General features: G+C 39.5%; 1 protein-coding gene across 1 annotated transcript in view; it reads left to right on the top strand.

Annotated features, from left to right (window-relative positions):
* LRP1B (LDL receptor related protein 1B) overlaps positions 1 to 27998 on the top strand; it is a 1293242-nt gene that overhangs the window by 705344 nt on the left and 559900 nt on the right. Inside the window, 3 exon segments of the mRNA XM_043525164.1 lie at positions 9988 to 10168; positions 18297 to 18516; positions 22227 to 22416. Coding sequence (XP_043381099.1) covers positions 9988 to 10168; positions 18297 to 18516; positions 22227 to 22416 — 591 coding nt within the window.

The following is a 27998-nucleotide window of genomic DNA, read 5'->3' as shown; positions in this document are numbered from 1 at the left end:
AGAGAAATAAAGACAATGATTTTATTACACCCAAGTTCCATGTAATTCTTACGATTTCCTCTTGATCTCTGAACCAACAGAATGCAGTAATAGACAGGAACTGTCTGGTTACATGGTTAACATCTAACAAGATATAAGTAAACAAATACAATTAGTATTTACCTCTAATTCCCTAACAACATAGGTTTGCATTTCAAAGCTCTAGTCTATCTGACATGGCTTTGTCAGATATTTTAAGGAACAGCCCTAATTACCATTGACATACTTCTCTAATATGTCTTTAAAGGTAGAATTTGAGGCACTTAGCCTGCAAGTTCCTTAACCTTTTCTGGCTCAGAGTCAGAGACTCCAAAACAGACGCTTAAATAATCTCCAGATTGACTGCATTTATGACATTTAATACATGGCACTCTTTACTGAGGTGTTGTTTGATGCTGCTTCCTTATCGGAGTGTGGGGATCCCTCTCATATCTCGTGAAGTATGTTAGCTGGAGAAATAAATGCAACACAATAAAATTTAGTTACTGTGTATGCGGAAAACTTCACTTTCATCTCTTTAGACCAGGGACAATACAAATAAATAATAATTAATATCCTATCTGACTGAATCAGATGTCCAGAATCAGTGTCCAGAATCAGATGTTTCAGAAAAAGCTATAGGAGTGGTTAATAGGAAAAAGTAACTTTACTTCTACATGCTGTTTATAGCAGCACAATTCAAGCTATATTCTGTTCTTTTTAGAGTGGCTGGTTTTCATATGTAGATCAGGTTGTAGGCAGGGTGTCTGTATCAGTGCTTTTGTCAGGTATGATTAGTATTTACCTCATACCTATGACAGTATATGGATGGATTCCTACACATAGTTTGTGATAAAATTCCTCAGTCACACATATGTTTCAATGTTGGTCAACCATATACCTGTTGTCAATTCCAAGACAGTCTTTCTAAGCATATTGTTCTGGATTAGTAAGGGAAGTTCTCATCATGTGCAAAAAAAATAATCTGGTTCAAACTAGAGTCCAAATAGCATAACTAACATGAGAAAGAACAGAAAATACTAGATGTATATAATTTGCATTCCTTTTCTCAAGTCTTGTTGACTTCGGACACCGAAATGTATAACTTATCGGTATTATGACTATGACAAACATGTATTGCAGGTTGAATTTTCAGAAGTGAATGGTAATGTTTGAACTTTTGGAGCTAGATTATTTTCTGTGTCTAGCATTCAGTGTGACATAAGTGGGCAGTTGTCAGGGAGCCAGGTTAGTCTCCTTGATTCCAAGGACTAGCCCTGTTCCCAACACAATTTAAAGGACCTGGCAATTAGGAGTTAGACCTTAAACCAGTATAGGATTACCATGAAAGACCAAAGCTCTGCCAAATCATCTTCCTCATCCAGACATGCCCCTACACTGGGATTAGAGGTCACAGGAATAGGGAGTCTAGAAGTAGATAGCAGGGAGTTTCCCGCCAACAGTGACATTCTTTGCCAGCCACTTGCAGACAGTTTTTGGCCTCTTTCCACCTCCTGAGTGGTGCAGAGCAGCCAAGAACTGGTGTTACTTCATGATTAATTTTCACTTTTTAAAAAGTCTGAGGATTGTCTGCTGAGGCTGTTTTGTACACTAACAGTTTTCTTCAATATTGGAGGGAGAAGGAGTGGAGGGAGAAGAGACCGAGCAAGTGATATCAGGTCAAATTGGAGAAAGCGGGAACCACAGAAGACATAAGACAGGAAGAGATCTGATCATGAAGGAAGGGTGGTCCATTGATTGGGACACTAGTCTGGGACTGAGGAGGCCTGGGTTCAAGTTCCTCCCCTTTGATAGACTTCCTATGTGACCTTGGGCAAGTCATGTACCTTATTGATGCATCAGTTGGGGATAGTACCACTTCTTACCTCACAAGGGTGTTGTGAGGGTAAATAGTTTAAAAATTGTAAGACACTCAGATACTATGGTATGGGGGACATATAAGTACCTTAGCTAGGTAGAATTTTAGAGGAAGAAAACAGAAGAGACACTTCAAGGAGAGGAAAGGGAGGATGAGATGGTTTGGGCGCTAATGCTCGATTTTATATAGTTAACGTTAGGCCCTGAACAGAGCACATAATTAATCTGTAAAAATAAACAAAACACTCTCAATGGATGTTACGTAGTAGTAGTAGTAACTGTAGTACTAATAACAGTAACAGTCTAGGAGAGTCTGTAAGTCCCAATCAACATTGCGAGTCCATTACGCTAGGTGTTGTAGAAAAAAACATCGTAAAAGTGTCCCTGTCCTAGCAACGTCACAGTGCAAATACTTGACAGAAATACAACTTGAAGCATTATTTAATATAAATTTTGTATGCAAGGAGGTGAACCAGACAAAAATAATAGTCATTTTAAGCTTGGCCGATTGAACAAGTGGTGAAATTTGCATTTTTGAAACCCTCAACCACATCTTTTGATCAATTAATTCAAAACTGTTGATGTACCAAGCAAATTATATCTATGCAGTTTTAGAAGTTGATTTAGCTTTTTTAATATATTTAGTGTTGTAGTACTAGATTTAATTATTTTTTTAAATTTCAAGCCTGGTATTGTTCATGAGAGGTATTGGAAGTTATATTATGGAAGAAGCAAGGAAAGTGGAATAAAAAATGCAATCTTTGCTTTTAAAGTTCTTGATGCATTTTAGGAGATTAAAACAGCTTTTGTTCTAAAGATCTAAAAGGTTTAATCCTCTTCTAGTCCCTATGTATTTTAAATCCTTCAATATTAATTTTTAGCTATGTTTATATTTTCCCCAACAACAGATGAAACCCATGTAGTTGAGTTTTTGAGCTGCCACAGCATTATCTAACCGAATTTTCTCAGTTGAGGAGCTTTTTCCATCTTTCACCATTTTATGCGTGTGTGCATATTTACGTACACGTACACACACACACACACACACACACACACACACACACAATTGAGTTTATTTTACCACTATTAAGTTTATTTTACCTGTCTTTTGATACGATATTCTCTTTGGTTCTTGAATTGGTTTTATATTAAATTGTAACATTGGGAAACATTTAAAGCTGGGGGATTCCTTTAATTTTCAAGATAGAGTCTTGCCTTTGTATATTGAATGAGCTTAGGTATGAATATTGATCTATGAAGCTGTGTGTGGCTTAACAATACACATTTAATGCATATTAAATCAACATCAGCTTGTGTATTGATATAGAAAGTCCTATATGATTTGGTCATAAAAGACCTCCTGATAATACTGTTTCAGGCAGATAAAGAAATCACCTAGAGTGCTTTATTTATAGTTATCTGGGAGCCGGAGAATGAATATTCTCACTGGAGGATCCTCGACTCTGGAATTTGCTACTCTTTCAGTCTCACAGAGCCTGACTGGTATGGTAACGTCCTAGTGTCCATCTGTCCATTTCAGGGTTTGCCACATTGAAGTGATTGTGGAGATATGAACAGACAGTTACTCTGTGATGATTCCATCTGCGTTGTGTTGTAGGGTCACCGCACCCTGGGTACCTCTTCGTGGTGGAGCATGGGGTTGTAGTGTCACTGCCTTAGTTTCCCCAACAGGGTTTCCAGCCCACGCTGGAGGCATATGGCTCAGCCCTCTGGCCAGATCACCATGAAAGGTCAATCCCCCACTTTTGGGTAGCAGAATTGAAAGTCCCAAAACAAACACATATTAAAAGAGACTTTATCCCAGCTGGGCTTAGTATTCAGCCCCTCCGAGGTTATTTCTCTGCCTGCTCTCTGAGCTCAGCTCTCAGACTCCACCATTTTTCTCATAGTGGGGCATCTCTTCTGTGGCCTAGCTTAACACCATTGGCAGGTCCCTGATAAACCCAGATAGCCTGGTGTCAGGCCTGTCTTCCCTTCTGGGAGGGTCTGACTCACTGCCCTGTACTTCAAGCAGGGGGCAGTTTTTCTGGCTGGCCGGGAGAAGAGGGCAATGCTTTCTGGCTTGGGGGAGGAAGGAAGATGTAAAACTGCTGGAAGAGCGGTCAGCATGGTGGATGCCTCACCACCTAGGAATGAGGGGTTTAAAAAGGTCAGTCTGGGCCTGGCTCCTCCCCACATTTACTTGGGACAGGCTGGGCAGCAACCACCCTATTTTTCCCTTACCAACATATTGGTCAGGTACAGTTGGGTTTTTTTCGCCTTCCTTGCAGCAGGTTCAGGTGGGCTCTGTTCATGCATAATAGGCCATATGTTGCAACTCTTTATTTGAGTTTATAGCGGATGTTCAGTGCAGATACTCAATAAATTAAGGTGCAAAAGAATGGATAAATGGCTTGGAAAAGGAATTAAGGAGAGGTGCTTGCTAATTGAGCAAGCCAGGGACAGTTGGGGACTCCTCTGATTGGCACAGGAGGGAGCCAACCCCCCATCATTATAGTCCACCTTAACCCCTCCTATGAGATGGGGTGGTCAGTAAGGTCCCAGCAAGGGAATTGCTGGAGGGACCTGGATGAAAAGGGGGGAGCTGGTGGAACTCCACCCCCGCCACCCCCCCCCCCCCCAAAAAAGAAAAGAAAATTGGCTGGAATTGAAGGGTCCCGGAAGTGAATCTGCTGGAGGAACATAAATTTTGCACCTGCACTGCACATTTTTATCTGCCGGGTTAGTCCCAGACATCTATCTAATAATAAAGTTATTTTTACATTATTATATTATTACATCTATGTAATAATAAAGTTATTCCCATCAGGGAACTGATGGGCAGGATCCCCTGGGAGAATAACATGAGAGGGAAAGGAGTCCAGGAGAGCTGGCTGTATTTTAAAGAATCCTTATTGAGGTTGCAGGAACAAACCATCCCGATGTGTAGAAAGAATAGTAAATATGGCAGGTGACCAGCTTGGTTTAACAGTGAAATCCTTGCTGATCTTAAACACAAAAAAGAAGCTTACAAGAAGTGGAAGACTGGACAAATGACCAGGGAGGAGTATAAAAATATTGCTCAGGCATGCAGGAGTGAAATCAGGAAGGCCAAATCACACTTGGAGTTTCAGCTAGCAAGGGATGTTAAGAGTAACCAGAAGGGTTTCTTCAGGTATGTTAGCAACAAGAAGAAAGCCAAGGAAAGCGTGGGCCCCTTACTGAATGAGGGAAGCAACCTAGTGACAGAGGATGTGGAAACAGGATGTACTCATTGCTTTTTTTTGCCTCCGTCTTCACGAACAAGGTCATCCCCCAGACTGCTGCACTGGACAGCACAGCATGGGGAGGAGGTGACCAGCCCTCTGTGGAGAAAGAAGTGGTTTCGGACTACTGGATGAGCACAAGACCATGGGACCGGATGCACTGCATCCGAGCGTACTAAAGGTGTTGGCAGGTGCAATTGCAGAGCCATTCGCCCTTATCTTTGAAAATTCATGCTGATTGGGGGAGGTCCCGGAAGACTGGAAAAAGGCTAATGTAGTGCCCATCTTTAAAAAAGGGAAGAAGGAGTATCTGGGGAACTACAGACCAGTCAGCCTCACCTCAGTCCTTGGAAAAATCATGGAGCAGGTCCTCAAGGAATCAGTTCTGAAGCACTTAGAGGAGAGGAAAGTGATCAGAACAGTCAGCATGGATTCACCAAGGGCAAGTCATGCCTGACTAACCTAATTGTCTTCTATAATGAGATAACTGGCTCTGTGGATGAGGGGAAAGCAGTGGATGTGTTATTCCTTGACTTTAGCAAAGCTTTTGATACAGTATCCCACAGTATTCTTGCCAGCAAGTTCAAGTATGAGCTGGATGAATGGACTACACGGTGGATAGAAAGCTGGCTAGATTGTCGGGCTCAATGGGTAGTGATCAATGGCTCCATGTCTAGTTGGCAGCCTGTATCAAGTGGAGTGCCCCAAGAGTCAGTCTTGGGGCTGGTTTTGTTCAATATCTTCATTAATGATCTGGAGGATGGCGTGGACTGCACCCTCAGCAAGTTTGCAGATGACAATAAACTGGGAGGAGTGGTAGATACGCTGGAGGGTAGGGATAGGATACAGAGGGACCTAGACAAATTAGAGGATTGGGCCAACAGAAACCTGATGAGGTTTCAAGGACAAGTGCAGAGTCCTGCACTTAGGACCGAAGAATCGCATGCATTGCTACAGACTAGGGACCCAATGGTTAGGCAGCAGTTCTGCAGAAAAGGACCTAGGGGTTACAGTGGAGAAGAAGCTGGATATGAGTCAACGGTGTGCCCTTATTGCCAAGAAGGCCAATGACATTTTGCGCTGTATAAGTAGGGGCATTGCAAGCAGATTGAGGGACGTGATCGTTCCTCTCTATTTGACATTGGTGAGGCCTCATCTGGAGTAGTGTGTCCAGTTTTGGGCCCCACACTACAAGAAGGATGTGGAAAAATTGGAAAGAGTCCAGCGGAGGGCAACAAAAATGATTAGGGGACTGGAGCACATGACTTATGAGGAGAGGCTGAGGGAACTGGGATCGTTTAGTCTGCAGAAGAGAAGAATGAGGGGGATTTGATAGCTGCTTTCAACTACGTGAATGGGGGTTCCAAGGAGGATGGATCTAGACTGTTCTCAGTGGTAGCAGATGACAGAACAAGGAGTAATGGTCTCAAGTTGCAGTGGGGGAGGTTTAGGTTGGATGTTAGGAAAAGCTTTTTCACTAGGAGGGTGATGAAACACTGGAATGCGTTACCTAGGGAGGTGGTGGAATCTCCTTACTTAGTGGTTTTTAAGGTCAGGCTTGACAAAGCCCTGGCTTAGATGATTTAGTTGGGGATTGGTCCTGCTTTGAGCAGGGGGCCGGACTAGATGTCCTCCCGAGGTCCCTTCCAGCCCTGATATTCTATGGTTCTATGAAAGTTGCGACCTGATTAAACCCATATCTAATGTCTCTTGTCATTCTTTTGGCATAGTCAGACAACAGCCACAGTCCTACTCCATTTCTGACTCCAGATGGGCAAAAAGAGTTTGAATGCTCCCCTTCCTAGCCAGCTACAACTGAGTGAGCTCTTCCCTTTTTCAGTCCCTTCCTACAGGCCTGATGCCCACTAAAAGTCTAGAAGCAGGGCTGGTTGTGCATGCTGCAGTTTAACGCTTTCCAGCCCATGTGGGATTTGTGTACCCTATCACAATTGATATTTGTCAACACATTAAATATAGTCAATGTTTGTTTACCTTTGTTTATTAAATTTGTACCCTGAGATAGTGTGAAGAACTCATTTTAGAAACTTCAAAATAAAAATATTGCACTGTATGTAGATACCAAAATTACATTTTTATCATAGCATACAGTGAAAAATGATAATGGTACTATGGATACAGCCATAATGTATCAGAATTCATATCTGTTGAAGTAAATGAATTGAAGTAAAAGGCCCATCTTTTCCCTTATGAAAAAGTTAATAAAGAAAATTGATTAAATAATGAAATTGGCCTGTTAGGGCCTTCTCCTGCATTCCTCTTGCATCCAAAACCTGTACTGAAACAATATTTAAGCCCATTGATGTACTTGGCATAAGAGGTGGAGGTGGGTTGCAAAGGTGGCTTTAAGCCGTCTTACGTTCTCTGGACCCTGGGGCCATCTGATTGCTGAGTGGTCCATGACATACATTAGAACAGCATCAAGGCTGCTCTAATTTAAATTGGTTATGAGTGCCCAGACCATATTTCTTAAACAGGAGTCAGGAGAGTGTGGCATAGGAGCTGCTATGGATTGATCCTGCTCTACATAGGACGAATCTTCAAAGAGTTGGTTGTGCCATATTACAGCTACTCTGCACCAGTGGAATAGTGCAAAACAGATGAAACAAGGCCAAGGATATGGCCTTTTCTCCTTCTGGAAGAACAGGTTGAAACATATTCAAAATTTGCACAGCTCTTTATATTCAAGGTAGATAAATTGAAATTCCATGCAGTTTTAGTATGTGGATTTTCCAAGCAAAATTTAAAAAATGGAAGCTTTGCGTGGATCTCCATGCAGAGGCAAGCCTCCCTGCCTAATAATGTGTAATTTGCTCAAGTTGTGTGGAAGAAATTAAACTGTACATTTCTCCAAAAATTTTTTTTATAAAAATTACAGTTTGTGGTGACAGCACTGCCTGACCGTTACAGTGTATGGCAACAGCACCTCCTAGTGGTTGCAGTCTGTGGCAGCAGCCCTGCCTCGCAGTTATGAAGTAGGGAAAACCTGGGCCTTCCAACTCCACCACGTTACAATGCAAGGGGTCCCTTTGAGCACTTTAATGCAGGAATTATGTGTGGTCTGGCTAATGCTCTCCAAGGGCCTCTTCCTACTGATTTTCCCCTCCCATGTCATGGCTGGCACTTGTCCATGGGTTTCAGCAGGTTAGGGTGTCTTAACTCTGTGCAGCAGATCTGCTCGTGGGAATGCCTTCCTGGCATAATACCTCTGCAGAAGTGAGTGCAGGGCTGCCTCTTGCCACCTGCTCCCTGCTGTGCTGGAGAGACTCTCTTTTAAGTCCCTCCTTCAACTGAAGCATGCCCAGGAGGCCTGTCAAGGCTTCCTGATCCCAGAGTTGTCCCACACTCTTAATTCTCCAGTGTGGGTTTATTCATGCCATCACAGTATCTTTAAAACACATGATATATTTTGCAGAAATATGTTGCTGAACAAAATTTCCCATGCCACACTGTTGTACAACATTCTGCATGCCTACTGGCTGCTATCCTCAATACTTCTGTTCCCACAAAGAAGCTGCTGAAATACAGTGGCATTGGCAGTATATAGTTTGTGAATTGTTTTGGGATGTTATGTTGTTATGGTATGCTGCAGCCTGGCAGAATCATCACAGAAATGGGCACAGAACTACTGAGTGTCTCTTCACAAAAACTGGGTATCATAATGGAAAATAAAAGTATGATATGTTTCTCGCTCAAGATGATGGATAAGTAAGATTTTTATAACTGGGTCATGCTAAATTAGAAAAAATGTTTTACTAGAATATCTGTTAATATATGGTGTATACAACTGACAATTAAAAGTAATGAATTCAACTTTATTGAAGTAATATTAATACAATATCACTCAATGCTGAATTTAGTTAAATGCATGTAATTAAATGGTGATTTAACCTGGTGTTAAATAGGTAAAAACACATCAAGATTTGGGATTTTTAATTTACAAGGTAAAAATGAAGGTGTGTATTTCCTTAGACTCCAGGGTTCTTCGTTATTTTGATGTTGTGCTTTCAGAAGCTTCAGAAGTGAAGAGGCCACAAGAGGAAGCGACAGTCCAGATACTTTCCGATTATGGAACTTATAAATTCCATTGAAAGCCAGTAGAAACTGAAAGTCCTGGACATCGTACATAATGCACTCTTAGGGACAATTGTTTTCAACAGTGAGAGGAGACATACTAGTGCACTGATACTCAGATGTCAGTGGTTCAGGAGCCAAATTAGTGACCAATATTGCTCCAAAGAGCCACAGTAATGTGAATTCATTATTTCATTTACTATTTTATATATATTATTCTTAAAGAAAAATGACTGAACAACAATTCTACAATTGGCTAGCATCCTGATTGTTTAATAACAGGTTGGTTAATAATTCAATCACAGTGTTTTAATATCATGCGCTGCAAAGAGCCACAGGAAGCACATCAAAGAGCCACTTCCCGCTCCCTAGCTTCAGTCTCAGTATGACTGTATTAGTTCATTTTCCAAGACATATATATGGGTCACGTTTCAGAGTAGCAGCCGTGTCAGTCTGTATTCGCAAAAAGAAAAGGAGTACTTGTGGCACCTTAGAGACTAACATTTATTTCAACATAAGCTTTCGTGTGTCGTCTTCAGGGACCCTCCTGGGGCAAGTCAGCTACTCTTCACTCCTTACTGAGGAGCAAAGACTTAATCTAGCCCAAAATGAGCAAAATAATTTCAGACTTTATTTATACTGCCTTTTATCCATCGATGATTAGCTGAAAAGAAACATCAGAAAACAGAACACTAACATATAACAGTAATTCAAACTTTTTTTTTTTTAACAGATCTTGATAATGTTGAAGGCATAGCAGTGGACTGGATTGGAAATAATTTGTACTGGACAAATGATGGCCACAGGAAAACAATTACTGTAGCCAGATTGGAGAAAGCCTCTCAAAGTCGGAAAACTTTGTTAGAGGGAGATATGTCTCATCCGAGAGGAATTGTCGTTGATCCTGTCAATGGGTATGAAGTCATTTAATTTATTTTACTAGTTTTATTTTACTAAATTTGTCTCCAATATGAATACATTTAGTGTCAAATTCCCCTCTCTGACCAACACAGCCGCTCTTAGAAATTTGGGCTAAATTATGCATATTAAAGAAGCTAGCAGACCTATGCATTAAACATTTGATTCACTGGTATTCTGCTGTCTTCCAAAAAGCACAGGGGCCTGTGATGGGGCAGATCTCACCCCTGCAGCGCCTCTTGCTGGTCGTCCAGGGAATTAGTGTTTCCAGCCTCCGGAGCGCCCCCTGCAGGCCGGTGTCCCGCTTGCTGCTGGGCCCCAAGTCCCTCCCGGACCCCAGTGCCCCTTTCATGCCGGGGTGCTGCCCCCTGGCAGTACCTTCACATATCGGTGTCTCCCTTCCGGGAACCGCGCACCCTCTATCCCCACCTTGCCTCAGTCTTTGGCTACTGCCAGTCACCATCTAGCCCCTGCTCCCTGGGGCAGACTGCAGTATAATTGCCACTCATCATCAGCAAGGAGGGTCTGGACCTGCTGCTTCTGCCTAGCCTTGGGCTGCCCTCTGCAACCCGAGTATCCTTTTCCTAGGCCTTCATCAAGGCCTGCAGCCTGGGGGTTTTTCAGGCCGGAGCTCCACGGATCCTCTGGCCTTTCCCCAGCCCTGCTCCATTTACGTACCCTGCTCAGCTCCCAGCAGTCAGGCCCCTCTCTCTCTCAACATTGAGAGAGAGAGAGAGACTGTGTCCTCCTGGCCCATTAACCTCTTATAAAGGCCAGCTGAGCCCTGAATAGGGCGTGGCCGCAGCTGTGACTGTTTCCTCAATCAGCCAAGGCTTGTTGCTTTCCCTGTCAACAGCCGTCTCGCAGCCTCAGCCCTCTCTCAGGGCTGATTTCAAGCCCTTCAGGGCAGGAGAGGGTGACCCACCGCTACAGGGCCATATCATGCTCTCAGTCTTACAGGTACAAATCCCATTGCTGTCTGTGGGAATTGAACACATGGATCAAGAACAAAATACAGTTTTAAATATTTTAATCCACACTTGTTTGTAAAACTGAGCATGGATTGGGTAAAAACAAACACTTTCCACAAAGTCTTATATTATTCATATTCCACTATCTGAAAAGGACAGATCTAGATCCAATTCAGTGAGCTTAACAATTGACTTTGAAAGGAATGGCATGCTCTTAAGTCTCCTCAGACATGCAACTAATAGGGCAATATCTAGCTACCTACATGTTTACACATTTTCCAGCTAACTCTTTATCCAAATGGAACACTATATGATGTGTGTTTGTAACAGTTTATGTAGGATCTTTGGCCCTGAATTTGATGAATGGATTACACTGATCCACAGAGACACTTTTTTTCATCTGGTAATAGTCTTCGTAATACTTAACTGTCATAGAATGCCCACAGTGAAAAAACAAAAGAGGGAAAATTGGCATTTAACATAATTTCCCCTTTTCTGAAAGGCATGCCACTTACCATGAAATGGTGCAATACATGTTAATCAGGTGTTTTTGTACTGTATATTATATATTTACTGCTCTATATAGGGACATAGGCACTATATCAGAATTGCCATACTGGATCAGACCCATGGTCCAGCTAGTCTAGTATCCTGTCTCCAACAGTGGCCAGCACCAGATGCCTCAAAGGAAGTTGCAAGAATCCCACAATGAGCAGATGTGGGATAATTCCTATTAGTTAGAGATTGGCTTAATCCCTGAAGCATAAGGTTGTCTTCTAAAACTCTCTGTATGCAGGGATTGTTCTTATTTGTGTAAATGTACCATCCCTCTTTGAATCTTACTAATTCTTGGCCTCAGCAGCTTCATATGTGGAACATGATTGTAGCAGTCACAATTAGGATATGTTAAAATTAATATAAATTGGGCAAATATATCACTATTCTACTGTTACTGTAGCAGGAAGAGATCCTTTTAAGTTTACTCAAGAAGATAATTTGCCCCTTCAGTGTTACTTAAATCTAACAATGAGGGAGACCATATAGAGGTTTTTTTCATGCATTTTAAAGCTTTTATTTATTTGTTTATTTTTTTAAGAATGGACTAATCCTATACAACTTCAGATTTTTTACCAAAGAAGTAGAGATAACACTTGCAATAAATGTCATCTTAGTGCTACCCTATATTCTAAGGGACATACTGGTTACTAGGGATAAACAACAATGACAAAAACAAACAAGAACTGTTATAATGGCTTCAATAAAAAACATCTGTAGATATTTAGATGTGTCATGCAGATGCAGTGCATTTGAAAAAGAAATCGTCATATATCAACCAAATTTGTATTTTAACACAACCTTTCCTCTCCCCTCCCACAAATCTCAAGTTTGTTATTGCACATTATAAAAAAGTACTTGGATACACTGGCTTAATAAATCCACGAGACAGATCATTTTAATTGCTGGCAAAATTATACAAAGTTGGCAAAATGACAAAAATGACCTTATGTTGATGCAACATGAATTCAGTGTATCCATGACCCAGTTGGCAAGACTGTTCTATAAAGTATCACTGGAGTGAGTCATCTAGATAATTCTAGTTTGGCTGAGCTGATTGCTATATTCCTAACACTTGGATTTATTTACATTATCAGTTTTTTATTTCCGAGTTTGTCTTTGGAAGAAGGCAAACTATTATAGGAAGGCTATAATTAGTTTAAGTCATATAGTAGTGATGTAAATTAGACCCCAAATCATCCCAGTACCTGAAATTATTTTGTCAAATTTTCCAGCTCACTGATTTCTATCAGTTAAATATGCAGCACAGGAAGGTATTGCATGAAGATGCATCGTCTGAGAAGGGATAACATACAGTGCTCTTTTTTAATATAATAAAACACACTTTCATGGTTATACTCCTTTATAAAAGTTGTCCTGAAGGAGAAGGTTTATTATGTCATTTTAATTATCTTCAGAATATTAGACTAGAAGATAAGCACTGCAAAGCAATAACTATATTTTAGTGTTAAAACACATATTAATACACATGTCATTCACTTTGGGCATGTTTTGTCATCTGATGGGAGATAGCTACAAAAAGCCAAAGCATAAAGTTAAAAGAAAAAAAGTAATTGCCTTTTAACAAGTCATAGAAATGTTTGCAAACTATATTGATTTATTGGGCCTTTCAGTAGAGTAAGTAGTATATTGACCTAGTTGTTTGCTTCAGTCCTAGAGAGCTGGTGCACAGGTTTCACTGATTCTGTAGTGAAACTGAATATGGTCCAGTCAGATTTATAATGCAGTGTATAAGCCCAGGGCATTGAATTTGGTTTTGTCCTTAGCATTAAATTAAAGCAATAAAAACCTTCCTTTTCTATTATGAGCTGGAAGAGATAGAAAAGATTGAAGAAAACAGATGTTTACTTCTGTCATTTTTCAAAGCGATTCAAATTATCCTGGCACATTTTTCATTTAATTTCTTACCAGTTTGTGATGTAAAATAAAATAGATCAGTGATATTTATTCCATATGGCTGGGTTGAATAAAACGGTTGCCCAGCAGACCAGAGCATCATTTCATACATTTGATGTAATCTAAGAATATGCTAAATAGGTTTGATAACAGAAGTATTGTTAGTGAAACATTTCATAACCCTGCTGGAAATGTAGTGATTTAAGAGCTAAAATTCTTGAGCTTTACTCTTTAAAATACAGGTAAGAATCGTAGACTTGATTCTGATCTCCCACCACTATAAATCAGAAGCAACTGCACTGTAGTTCGTGGAATTTAAATGACACAAAACTGCTGTGAGATCAGTATCAGTTGCACAAAGCCTAACTGAGTCTTAAAACAATATTCATAAACATGTAATTAATATTTTTACTAATATAGTCAGAATGGAATTCTGCTGAATTTAAGATCCAAATACCATGGCATAGTTCCTAGAATACCCCTATTTGTGAGATTCCTGTCTTAGTACTTCTGGTATGTGCTTTGTGTAAATCTAAAGAAGCAGGGCCAGTATATTAATTCTCTTGCTTATATTCAATAGTGCTTATTAAAAAGTTAACATTTGCCAGTGGCTACCAAACAGCGATACTGCAGATACCATAATGTTCCCTGTAATTATATACAAATAAAATTATGTTAAAAGAACATAATTAAGGTTGCAGAGTCAAGCACTCAAAAGTTAGGAAATGCCAGAATTCAGGGTGCCTGTGCAACCCCCTTGTGCGTATGCATTATGATGCCGTCTTTAAGTTCATAATGATATGCTATTTCTTCCATAAGACCCCTGCCTCATTCAGTGGACAGTGCTCAGTTATTGAGCAGCGGTTCAATATTAGGTTTTCTTCTCATTGTTCATTGTGTGGCCCCATACCTTACTTCACATTATACAAGCGCTGCTATGAAAACAGAGTTATTAATTTCCTCATGGACTTTTCTGTGGCACTCATCACTATTGTATTTGAGTGCTTCACAAACATTAATCAATTTATTTTCAGTATACACCCGTGCAATGAGAGGATAGCATTATCCCCATTTTACAGATTGGAAACTGATGCACAGAGAGATTAAGGTCAAAAGCATCCACTGATTTTGAGTGCCCAATTTGAGACACCTAGAACCTGATTTTTCAGAATACTTAGCATAATAGAACGTTTTGTATGTTCAAGCACATTGACTTCAGTTGCAGCTATGAGTGCTCAGCACATTTTTAAATAGGACCCCAGCGTCTCAAGTCAGACACCCAAAAAATTAGGGACACACACAAAAAGTTTTCTTTAAGTGACTCTCCTACCCTCACATAGGAACTCTGTTAATGAGGGAGGAATAGAATCCCGTTCTTCTCGTCAGTATTCAACTGCCTTAACCAAGAGATCATCCTTTCTCTTCCTCCAATACCTTGCTTCATTCACTGCACACCTTCCAAATTCTTAAGCAAATGAAGGAGTGGTCAACAACCTCCTTTGCTACTGAAATCTGAGCACATCTCCAGAGTAGGTCCATCCTGTGCACTGTAGTATTTGATTATATAATTAGAGACTGCATATGCACAAGGTGCCAAATTAATGTTTGACAGGCAACCTTAAGTCTAGCATTTCCTAACTTCAGTGCTTGACTTAATAACGTTCTTTTAACAATTTTTTTTTCTTTTGTGTGTGTGTGTGTCCATGTGTGTGTAACATCCGAAGTTCTTAAAAAAGGCAAATTGAAAAATCAGAAATTCTATCATGTTTTTTGCCACCTACATGGTTCACCAACGGGGTTGTACCTTTAGAGTCACCATTCAGACTTCTTCCACTTGAGCTAATGGAGTAACTGATAGCACTAGTAGGCTGTCATCCTCTATGCGGATCAGTACTACAAAGGGATGGGAAAATTTGCCAGTGGGTGTCAGACATTTGCTGACAGCAGAAAAATGTTTAGACTCAGGAATCTTGGGTTCCACCCCAGGAATTGGAGGGTTGAGCACAGACACTTCTGCACATTTCCTGCAAGTGTGATCCCCTTCCAACCTGTCCCTTTCCCAGTCCTGTCTCTTCCCCCCTCTGGCTGTTCATCCAAATCCCATTATCTTCACCTAGCTAGTTCTACTATCCACTCCTCAAACCTCTCATCCAGCAAGTTTTAGTCTCACCTCTCCACAGGGAGTCTCCCCCTTCCAGTCCCAGTCGCTTGTCCTGCTCCCAGTTCCAGTTTCCTTGCTCAGCCATTCCCAGTTCTGCCCCTTCCGACTCCTCATCCATTCTGTCTCCCAACCCTGGCCTCCAGTCACCCTTACTGCTTCACCTACATTCTTTATCCCCACAAGCTCACACTCCTAAACTCCCTCCCTCCAATCTCAGTGTGTCTCCTCCCAGCTCCTTGTCCCAATCTCTTTGCTCAGCCAATCTCAATTCTCTCTCCTCACCTAAGTTCCTCTTCAGATCCATCTCCCTCACTTCTTTTCCTTCACCTTGCTTGTTCTCAGTCTCAGATGTCCTCTGATTTTTCATTTGATCTTACCCTCTGTCCTCTCTGCAGGTCCAGCTTTTGCCTCTTCTGCCTTCAACTCAGGCAGCCTCCTCCTCTAGTCTGCCTGCACCCAATTGTGGGTGAGTGGCATAGAGAGCATAGGAGAAACAGCCTCCTTGCTCTCACTTTAGATATACAGACTCTGCATGACCCACAGCAGCCCAGAGCTGCAGTTTTAGCGAAAGTCTTGCTCAGCCCTGGGCTAGAGCATACTCAGTGCAGACAGAAACTTCGGGCAGTTCAGCTGTTCTCTCCAGAACATGTGTGAACTTCAATTTTTAAAGGCTTATAATTTGGTCAAATTTGGGTGGATTTTCACAGGGACAACAAAAGGCACGTCCCTGACACACAGGCTACACCATGTCAAATTTCAAGATTCTACTCCAAAGCATGGGAGCAGTAGGGCTTTTCAAAGAAAAGGTTGACAGACATTTTTAACATGGACAAAATATATTTTTCCCTAACCTTGTTCAGAGAAATGGCTGAACTCATGGCAGAAATTTTCCCAAAACATTCAGCATGAGGCAGACATTCAGGATGGAAAATTTCAATCCAAACTGTTTGACAATGTGTTAAGCAAATGAAAACAGGGTCTTACAATGCGAAGTATCAAGCAACCTTAATAATAGTCAGCCTCATCCTATAATACCTGCGTGATATATTTTGGCAAATGTTCATTTTTTAATTGTAGCCACTTTATAAAACATAAATAGTTCCATACTTATCTATTTTTGTTTGACCAGTCCCATGTTAAAGGACCTTCAAAGCTTTCAAGAACTGTACATAGTCCATCTTTTTCCCCCAGAAGAAATGATGTTGCAAATTTTTCACTTTTTTTTTTTTCATTTTGCCAAATTTGTGTCCCGGGAGTAAACTGCAGTTATAAGGCACAGTACTGCAAGGTGATGAGCACCGTGATCCCTGCATAGAAAAGCACTTAAGCCATGCTTCACTTGAAGTCCCACTGAAGTCAAAACTACTCAGGTGTTTAAAGTTAAGCATGTGAGTAAGTGCATTTCTGAATTGGGGCCAGGGTGATAAGCACCTTGCCAGATCAAGTCCATATTGTACTACTGAAGATGTTTACATTCAAACAGCAGCTAATTTGTAGAGTCAATCAATAAGAAGGCTCTGATCATTTAATTCCAGCAAAACATATATAAATGAAAACCCTAAAATACTGTTTGAAAATAATCTTCTATTTTATAAAAATACAAACGTGTTTGGTTAAAGGAGTTGTGTGGTAGTAAGGGAGCACTAAGGCACATACTTTGTGCTGTTGCTATTGGAAAAGTATATTAGCTGACTAAAGAAATGTACACAAGTCCCTTGTATTCCAGGAAAGTGGTAAATTCAAGTGAAAAATAAATATGGCCTACAAATATCCTAAATGAAAATGGGAAATATAACCAGTGCAACAAAACCTTAAGAACAGATACATTCAGCAGCCAGTATATGAATGATGGAAACTTAGAGTCTTTGAATACAAATAGACAAAAACAGCCTACGGTTTCTTTTTCTTTCTAGAAATCTGTATAAGGTATAAACCAATCACAATATTGTTTTAAGTAAGTCATCAGCTTTTAATATGTGATAGAAGTAGTATTCAAAATTTCAAGGTCACTTAACCTCCAGTTATTAAACTTGTGTGCAGTTAACTCATCCTATGTGGAGTTTTCAATAGTGTTAAGCAGCAATAGAGAAAAGCAGATACTTTGCATCAAGAAGACAAAATAGACTTGGCCAAATGATCGCAATACAATTCTGCCCTTTGGAACAAAGTCAGCCCAATTCCTGGTCTTAAAAAAATCATAATTGCTGAGATTAAATAAAGTCTCTAGCAGCTCATTAACGGTACTCTGACTTCTCATATCAGTCATCTCACTTTTTAATCACATAATTGATTATATTCTCTGTGTATAGAATAGTAGTTTAATGACACTGAACCAGAGGGATTTTTTTTCTTTGCTGTAAATGCTGCTATTCATTTGAAGAAATCAGCAGGTGTCATTCATGCAAAAGCCTAAAGCAAACTGCAATCGTATGAAGTTACAAACTTTTTGTTGAAGGCCTTCTAAAATATAAATCAGATAGTTCAAATAATATCTGAATGCTTTTATTTATAATTTCATAGCTGGATGTATTGGACAGACTGGGAGGAAGATGAAATAGATGACAGTGTGGGAAGAATCGAGAAGGCATGGATGGATGGCTACAGCCGGCAGATTTTTGTGACATCAAAGATGCTGTGGCCAAATGGTTTAACTCTGGACTATCATACAAATGTATTGTACTGGTGTGATGCCTATTATGATCACATTGAAAGAATATTTTTGAATGGAACTGACAGAAAGGTAAAAGAAAAATGCTGCTGTTTTGTCCACAGGCTTCCGCTTTCACTGAATCATACTGTGTTGTGTTAAAAATATTTTTCAATGTTTTTTCCCCCTCCGCTCCAGCAAGGCTGCTGTAAGTAGACCCTGTGGGGTGCCTGGCATAAGCTCCATTGAAAACAGTGCAGTTGGCACTCTATTGTAGGAGAACATGGCATGGCCTGACATATTTTTCTTAGCTTTAGAAGCAGTGATACAAAGGTGTGTTTTTTTCAATCCAGTTTTCCCATGTAGCTGTGAACTGTGGTGTGATTGAGCCACCAGGCTACAGAGACTTCCAGTAGAGACAAATTTAACACAGCTCCTTCTGGCTCTGCCAGCGGGAAACTTCTATTGGGCTCACCTGGTAAAACAGCTTTTCATGGACTGCGTAGGTCAGTGCTTGAGACGCTGTTACAATGTGCAGGGGACACACACTAACGAAGTCCAGCCACTGGATTATGGAGCTTGCTTATTGATTTAGCCAGCTTCACCAGCTAGACACATAGATTCTGTGGCCTGAAAGAACCATTATGATCATCTAGTCTGACCTCCTGTGTAGCACAGGCCAGAGAACTTCCCCAAAATACTTCCTTGAGCATATATTTAAAAAAAAATAATAATCCAGTCTTGATTTAAAAATAGTCAGTGATTGAGAATCCACTATGACCCTTGGTAAATTGTTCCAGTGGTTAATTACTCTCACCATTAAAAATTTATACCTTATTTCCTATCTGAATTTCTCTAGCTTCAATGCTCCACGATGATGAGTCCCTATTTACAGTTTCTGAGACCTATCAGTTAGCCAGTTTTTAATCTATTTAATGTGTGCCATGTTCATTTTATACCATTCTAGGTTTTTAATCAAAATGTTGTGTGTGGTACCAAATCCAATGCCTTACAGATTTCTAAGTATTATGTTGGCATTATTATCTTTGTCAACCAAACTTGTAATCACATAAAAAAGAAAGATATCAAGTTAGTATGATAGGATCTCTTTTCTGTAAGTCAATGTTGATTTACATTAATTACATTACCATCCTTTAGTTCTTTATTAATTGAGTCCCATTATCTTTCAAGGCTCAATATCAGGCAGACAAGCCTGTGATTACCTGTGTCATCCTGTTTTTAAAAACTGGCAGAACATTAGCTTTCTTCCAGTCTTCTGATACTTCCCCAGTTCTCCAAGACTTATTTAAAATCAACAGTAATGGTCCAGCGAGCTCCTTAAACAACTGTTGCAAGTCATCTGGACCTGCTGACTTAAAAATGTCTAACTTTAGTAGCTTTTCTTTAACATCCTCAAGAGATACTAATGGAATGGTAAGAGTGTTATCATCACCATCTGATGAGACTCCATCGTCTGCGTTTTCCCCAAATGCAGAACAGGAATATATATTGAACACTTCTGCCTTTTCTAAATTATTATTGTTAATTCTACCATTTCCATTTACTTGGAAGTTGTCAGACACAATAAATACTTTGTTATTTTAGAAGTTGCTGGAGGAAGTGGCAGTGACTCAGTGGTCAAGGGCACAACACCCACTTGTGGAAACCTGTTCCAAAGCCTAATAGTTTGTGGTGAAATTCACCTTATCTATCTAAGGATGGAAAAGTGAAATTCAACACATAAAACTGGGACCAGGGCATTCCCCTCAATAGCCACTGCTTCAGATTATGGGATGGAATAACTCACACAGACTGTCTGCACCCTTGAGCGGAGTGTGAGGGCCACAGGATCTACACAATCACAGATCCTGTGATCTCTGTTCTGACCCTTGCTGATTCAACCCTATGTGCTAGCCTACTTGGGACCAGTATGCAGACTCCTACATAGCACGTAGCAGTTGTGGGAGCTACCCTTGTATACATGGTTGCTCCATTGGTGCTTCCTCCTGCATAAGCTCATTGTGTTGCTTATGTGATGCCAAAACATTTGTGCAGATGCATTTGCTTGAGTTCTGTCTTCTTTGTGCCACTCCAGCAGTGTCAAGGGGTTGGTGACTTGCTCCAGCAGTATAGCTAGGGATGCTCTTTTATGCTTTTTCTCCCTCCCCCAACTCCACTGCCTGCCCCATCACAAAGGACATGTTGGGGGTAGGGAAAGCATGGTCATAGAGCCTTGCATCCTACCAATCCTGGGTTAACAGAAAAGCTCCTAGGAAGCCATTGCAGCTGGTAAAGGTTGGACTAGGTTGTTCTAACTTTTACTGAGGGCTGAATTGGCCTCTGCCCACCACCTAGTTTGGGAGTCTGCAATGGAGCATCTCCCTCTGCAGGCCTTGTTCTGAATATAGCTCGGCTGCACTCAAAGATCTCTCTCATTTTTTTAAAAGTGTTGTTGATACAATTAAGATTTGGATGAAATGTTTGGTTCTTAAATTGTCATTTGGTAATTTACCAGGTACACTTACCTTTGTGTTTGGTATTAAGTATTTTAACATTAAATATGGCAGATTATGGACCAAATTCAGAATTGGAGTAAGTAAGTGCATATTCAGCAGACTTACACATTTTCCTTGTGGGCCAGTACAGTGGGGAATTAGAGCGGGTAAAGAAGACTACACAGATCCACCAGTAGGGATGGTTTAAAATTATGTGTTTAAACTGTTTTTGTGGAAAATTTAGCTTTTGTAGTTGTGAAAATGAATGCTTGAAAATCCAAATATTTTGATTTGGAAATGCTGCACATGAGAATTGTCCTTTGATAATGCCTTATCTTCCCATTCTTCTCTATTGGTCAGGCTACCCAGATGAACTACATTTTCTGTGAAGCTGGATGGCCAGGGACTTCCATGATGCACTGCTTTCCTTCTCCAAGAAGGGAGACAGTGGTGCATCATGGGAAATGTTGCCTGACAAGAGCATTCAGCCGATAGAGGAGAATGAGAGCTTGAGGAACCCAAACTACAATTCTCATGAGGCACTGTAGAGGCATTAACAAAAGGAAATATTTGGGGGTTTGGCCATAAATTTTGGTATTTGAATTTCTGCCAAAACTCAAAATTTAATGTTGAAAGTTTAGATTAATTTTTTTTCATTTTCATCAAAACTTTACAGAGGAAGAAAACCCAAGTTTTTTAACTGCCTCTATATGGGGCAGTCCCTTTTATGTGAGGAGCTGCATTTATCACCAAGGCAGATCTGAGACTGGAGTAGTGGCTGTGACGTGAGTTTTACAGCAACTCTGCAGCCTCTGTACTGGAGACAGGATTTTACACATATTTCCAGTGACTAGGTAATCATGGAAGATGCATTTAATTTGAAAGGTTGCCTTATTTCAGGGACCATGATGTGTATTCTCCTCCAACTTCAATAACTCAGTTCCATTTAACAATAGTGAGAGTAATGACCGTGGGTCACTGGAAGAAGATAAATAACTGAGTGATATACCAATGGCACCCATAAAGCCACATGGTAGAACCTCAAAACAAAAAAAGGATACCTGTGCATTATCAGAGTAGGGCCTCTTATTTAGAGTGTATTAAAATGTCTGAAAAACATTTGGGATATTGGAATATCAAGTCAATTAGAATCAAACTTTGATTGTACTGTATGTTATGAATAAAATCTTTATGTGTATGGACAGAGTTGCTCATTTCTGAGCTTTCTGTCTTCTCTTCCCAACTCTGACATATATACTAAAACATTTCAATTCTGACCAATATTCAGTTCACATTATTTAATTGCAGGTAGTCTACAATGGGAAGGAGCTGAATCATCCTTTTGGGCTATCACATCATGGAAATTATATTTTCTGGACAGATTATATGAATGGCTCTATTTTTCAGTTGGATCTGATGATGAGGAATGTGACACTACTAAGAAGTGAGAGACCACCTCTCTTTGGGCTTCAGATCTATGATCGCTACAAACAGCAAGGTATTGATAATATGTAACTTCTTTACAAGGTTTCACACTAAACAATATTTCACAATAGTTATGTATACTGAATATTTTTTTCACGCTTCCTCAATGTTTGGAGGAAAATAGCTGGGTTCAAAGCCAATGAAAATACTCATAAAGATCTAAAGATATTTCATGAGGTTTCAGCCCCTTATAGGATCTTAAAATTGATCATCTCCTTGCTCATACCTGCCAACTACATTGACTCACAATATTATACCTAACTGCAGTTATTGGATGTGTATTCACACAGCCTTTGTGGATTGCCAGTTTTTCCATACATGTGAAAGGAATCTTGAAATACAATATATAATACATATTTTTTTGTTCAATCATAGTGAAGATATTGTTGTAGCTACCTTTTCTCAATGGCTGGCAAGACCGGAAACATTTTCTGTCTTTTTTTCTTTTGTAATTTTCTTCTCCTTCTCCTTGATCTTTATCAGGTCCACCACAGCACAATTCAGTGGCTCAGTCAGCTGAGACTGCAATTATGCTCTGCTGTGCTGTATTGATTGACCAGTAGGGGGAAGCATACAGCACAATTTAAACCAGAGGAGAAGTTTTCCTCCTGAAATAAAAGGTCATAGAGAAAGAACATGGATATGGTTCAGATAATGTGATTCCTAGCTCACAGTTTAGTTTACAATTATGTTCAGTGAAGAAATGACTTGGGTTCTCATTACTTGTCTACAAGACAAAGCAGGGATTACTGTAAGAGCAAAATATGAAATACCAACCCAGACATAGATTTAGTTGGAGTTTAAATAGCAGAAACTCAGAACTGAGAACCCCTCCAAAGGATAGCTACAGTATAACAAAATAACAGTATCTGGAATAGTTTTAGATACAAATATGAACTTGTGGAACTGTTTGATCAATACATTGGGAATGTGTGTAATGATCTTCAAAAGAACAGAATCAGACAGGGCTATCATTCTTTGTCTGGAATAAAAGTAGAATAATGCTTCCAGTTTCCATAGAAGATCAAAGTCTCCCACATGGCGGCTCATCTATTTAATCTTTATATGAGGCATTCAATATAATTTTCAAGCATAACTGAACCTAAAATGAAATGAAATGCTGTAACATTCATCTATGTGTTAAATGTCTGTATATTATGCCTATTGATTATTATACTATGGCTCTAAAATAAGCCTTGTTCAGCCGCAGATAACATATTAAGTTAGTGACTGTTACAGTTACTGAAACCAGGTACAGGCTGATTGCACCTCTGTCCCTTTACTGGTCTCTCTGAGTATACCCCCCTCAGGTGTTAAACCTCATGCCTTTACCTGTCTTGCAGTGGAATTTCTTAATCTCGATATAATGCCCCATCAAACTCAGTTGCTTCTTATCATGCAGATCTGGCTGGACACCTGCATTTCTTCCTTTGGGAGTTTCTGACCAGTGATATAGTGACCAACAGCCTTCTTAAAGTTAGTATGTGTATTAGGAAATGGAACAAAGTGTTAGAGAAAATGGTTTAGAAACAACAAACAGCCTACCAGAACATTTATAGTCTCATCTGATCTTACACTTCACTACAAGCTAAGTTAGATGGGCTTTCCTCTTGAGTTACAGGAAAAGAACAGACTGAATTTACATTCTTTTAGGAAGTCAGGGTGCTCTCGGGACCCTTCCTGATCCTATTTTGTCTTCCAGAAAATATCTCTTTTATTCTGATCCCGCATTTTCTCAAAGCCCCACTGTGCTTGTGTATGCCAGGGCCCAATTACTGTATTGATGAATTATTTTTGTGACAGGACACCAAAGTACGAAGTCTTCTTTATGTCTTAGACTAGTGTTTCCCACTCTGCTGGTGAGGCTATCTAGAAGAGGTCCTCTGTGACAACAGCTCCATTGTTTGGCATTTAGACCCATTCAGCCTTAATGGCTTTCAATCACTAGTTGTGTGTCTGTGTGTGTGCGCTTAAGTTGTCTTTTCCCCTCTGAGACATTCCACCACACCAATTCAGAAATTCAATCCATAGACCATATTTTGGGATACATTTACTACCAAGTGCCATCACATTTGTCACACAGTGTTCAAGGCTATCAGCTTTTGAATAACTGTCCATCCCTTAGTCCAGGCACTTTTTCAAGTACTTCCAAAGTCGTGGACCAAGATGGTTCAAGGCTTTTTCTAGTAATGTAGACCATAAAATTGAACACAGTTACCTAAAATATGGATGGAGTAGATTTTGAGTCAGATTTTCAAAAGAGCTCAATGCTCACAGTTGGAAACAGGATTTCAAAAGAATTTAGCACCCAACTACTTACACTGAGAGCAATGCCAATATAGGAGCTATTGTTTGCTGAGCCCTTTTGAAAATGTGGCTCATAGTTGTTGCATAGTTCATGGTACATATATGTTACATGTATGTAATAATATCAATAATTTAAGCAAATAATTACATTAGGTTATTATCAAGATAAAAATACAATTGGATATTTGATGAATTTATTTCTATCTATCCACCTATCTATATCTACCATATGGTATGATACTAAAGCTAGGCTGTTTAGCTTACACATCTTTGACTATAGTTGACACCATTAGGCTTGTGGTAAGGCACAGGCTAACATAATCATGCAAATATAGAGCTGAAGGAATTGCTCACTAGTTGTAAATACTTCAGTGTACCATTTGAATAAGAGGATTAACCCAATACATATTACATAATAAAACATTTTTATATGTGTACTACAAATTGGATGCAAGGTAACTGTTTCATTATGACTTTAGAACATAGCCCCATTTTTACTGAATTAAAATGGAATCCTGCCCTACTTTTGATCTTATTTAAAATTTCAGTGCAGCAGTTAAAAACTAATGCAAATGTTAGAAACAGGATAATCATTTTAAAAGCAGTAAATGGGGAGGCGATGTCAGAAAATAAAAGCTGTCTTGAAAAAGTCTGATTCTTGAAATGCCTGGTAGCTGAACAATAAGGGTCTTGGAAACAGTTCACAGCTGATGCCACAGAACAGACCAATTTCTGCATTGTACTGCTGTTTCATGAGAGATTGCCAGCCCAGGAGTCTCTTCAGCAATTCCATTGTCACCCTTTCTTTGAATACTTGCCTAGAATTATTTGATATGTCTTGTCATTTAGGCTACCACTGATTTAATCCCCTATATTTAATGCTCTATATGCATTAACCTTGAAACCTTTAACTTGAATCCAAATCTAGCCATTTACTTTAATTTGGATGTCTGCTTTAGGACACCCCACTGGAATAAAAAGAGCAGGGTTGCAAGCTGAAGTACTTCAGAGCCAGACTATGTCTTTTGCCTTTCCCCACTGTTTTGTGACTACCCTTTGGGCTGATCACCCTTCTCGTTCAAGTGATTATCTGAGAAACTCACTCTCATATCAAAAATTTTCATGTATTGTTTCTCTTGCATTTTTATAAGCCTTAAAATGGCTGTTTTATTACAGTTTGTATTTGTTTTCATGACTTTTGATATTCTCTTTGATCTCGGTGTTAGTTGGGTTCATTGGTTTGAACAATGAGTGACCCTGTAAAGATTTTGAGAGTCTATTGGGTTAACATTCCTGAGGTTCAGATGCTTATCCAAAATGTGTTCTGTTCTTCTTTTAGCTGGAAATATTATGAGATTAGGTTGTATTCAGCACTTTTTAGTACTTTTGATTTTGGCTGGTGTAGCTGTAAAAATGGAATAGTCTTTCACGCAGTATTTGGATATTTGTCTTTGAGTCCTAAATAAAGCTAGGAGGTTTAGACCTTAAGCTTTCTGAGTGAAGAACTTGTTTTGAAATTGGAGAGACTATCAAATGGAGAGAATAGGGTGGATCAGGCCCAGAAGGTTTAAGTATACATTATTTAATTTTTTTTTACATTAACCAAACATTTTTCAATCCTCAAAACTAGTTTGGTTCATTTTGCTGTTGAGTGACAGTTCTGATAATTTCTGAGGACTTTTGCAGTTGTTTATTTAGCATTTTCTATTAAACACACAAGTGAAAACATTATTGCTGGTGTAAGAAGAAAGAAGAATGGAGGGGAAAATATCATCAGGTATAAAACGCTTGGCATTTACATCTTTCTAATCCTTCCACAGGAATGATACATCTTATTGAGCAACTGTCATATCAGGATTTAATCGTCACAGCGACCAATGTAATTGGCAGTTTTTCTGGTTCACCTTTGGGCTTCTCAAGGAGAACTAATGATACAAAAGAACTGCCTTTCCACCTTAGTTTCTGTTTGTCATATATAACTGTACGAAAAAAATGACTGTAGATACTTTGGTTCATCTGCCAGGGAATGTCATTTGTCGAAAGGTAGATAAAGGTTAAATCAGTACCAAGATTTTTGTCAGCTTCTATTATATCCACTTCTCATTAACTACAATGCCCAAAATCTTACTGTAACACTAATCTGAATTTGGAAGCTTTTTTTCTTTTTCCTATGTTGTCAGGCACCTGAATGCCTTTAATATTGTAGGTGTGATAAAAGATTTCCATACGAACTAAATAAGGCAGATATCCTTTAATAATTATTATACAAGCAAATCAGTTGGTTCAGGGATAGTTTTTATTGTCAATGAACTAGCTCATCTTACCTGCTCTTTTTTCTCATGATTGATTTATTATTTATAATCCAATTTTCTAATTATTTTATTTCCCAGTGTAACACTAAGACAATCCTTGATTGTCATAATCAGTCAGAGCAGAAAGATATTCCCTAATTTGAGTACATAAATCTGGACAAACCTAATTTAATTTTGGAAATTTAGGTTTTTATCAGACAGATTTCAGAACAATATCTCTTGACATTAGAGTGTAAAATTATAACCGTTATCATGACATAAAAGAAAGACTAAAAGTAATCAACCTTCTTTGAGTGGCTATTCATATTCATACTTTGGGTTTTGTGCTGTGTAGTGGTGCCTAATGGTAGAATGGTCTCCAAGGAGTGTCCGTTAAAGCATTCCTCCCACCTCCTTTCTTGGTATAAGCATGGCAAATTATAAAGCTGTTATAGCCCACCATCAATTCCACCTGTGGCAAAAGATGGCACTGTTTGTGCAGGATTTGATGGATGACAAAAGGAGATTGTCAAATGAGATCCTAATAGAGGATCAAAATATGGCACTTTATCAGGGCTTTGTTTGATGCCTTGGACTCTTCTTCTAAAGCTTTGGCTTCTGTAGTTTCTGTGAGGAGACATGCTTGGCCTCGCTCCTCTCCTCTGGCATTGAATACTAGAATCAAAGTGGAAGTTCTCCCCATCAAAGGAGATAGTGTTTTCACTGACAAGAAAGATGAGTTGCTAGAAAAGCTGGAGACAAGATTGATGGCCCACTCTTTGGATTTGATTTCTTTCAGCAGGAGACTTTTTCTAATCCTTCTTTCTGTTATCATGGTAGTATTCTCTTCTATCATGGTAGTAATCTTCCTTGGATTATTTCTTGTCAAATGAAAAATGTCAACAACAGCGGCAGCAGGCTGTCTTTCTATATGTCTTACCACCTCTCTGTAGTAGTGACTTATTTGAGAAAGCAGGGTATTTTTGTTTATATATTT

This window comes from Chelonia mydas, chromosome 11 (assembly GCF_015237465.2).
Source record: "Chelonia mydas isolate rCheMyd1 chromosome 11, rCheMyd1.pri.v2, whole genome shotgun sequence".
In the NCBI taxonomy this organism is placed as follows: Eukaryota; Metazoa; Chordata; order Testudines; family Cheloniidae; genus Chelonia; species Chelonia mydas.
Note: the sequence above shows the minus strand (reverse complement) of the source record. Positions and strands in the feature narration are given on the sequence as shown.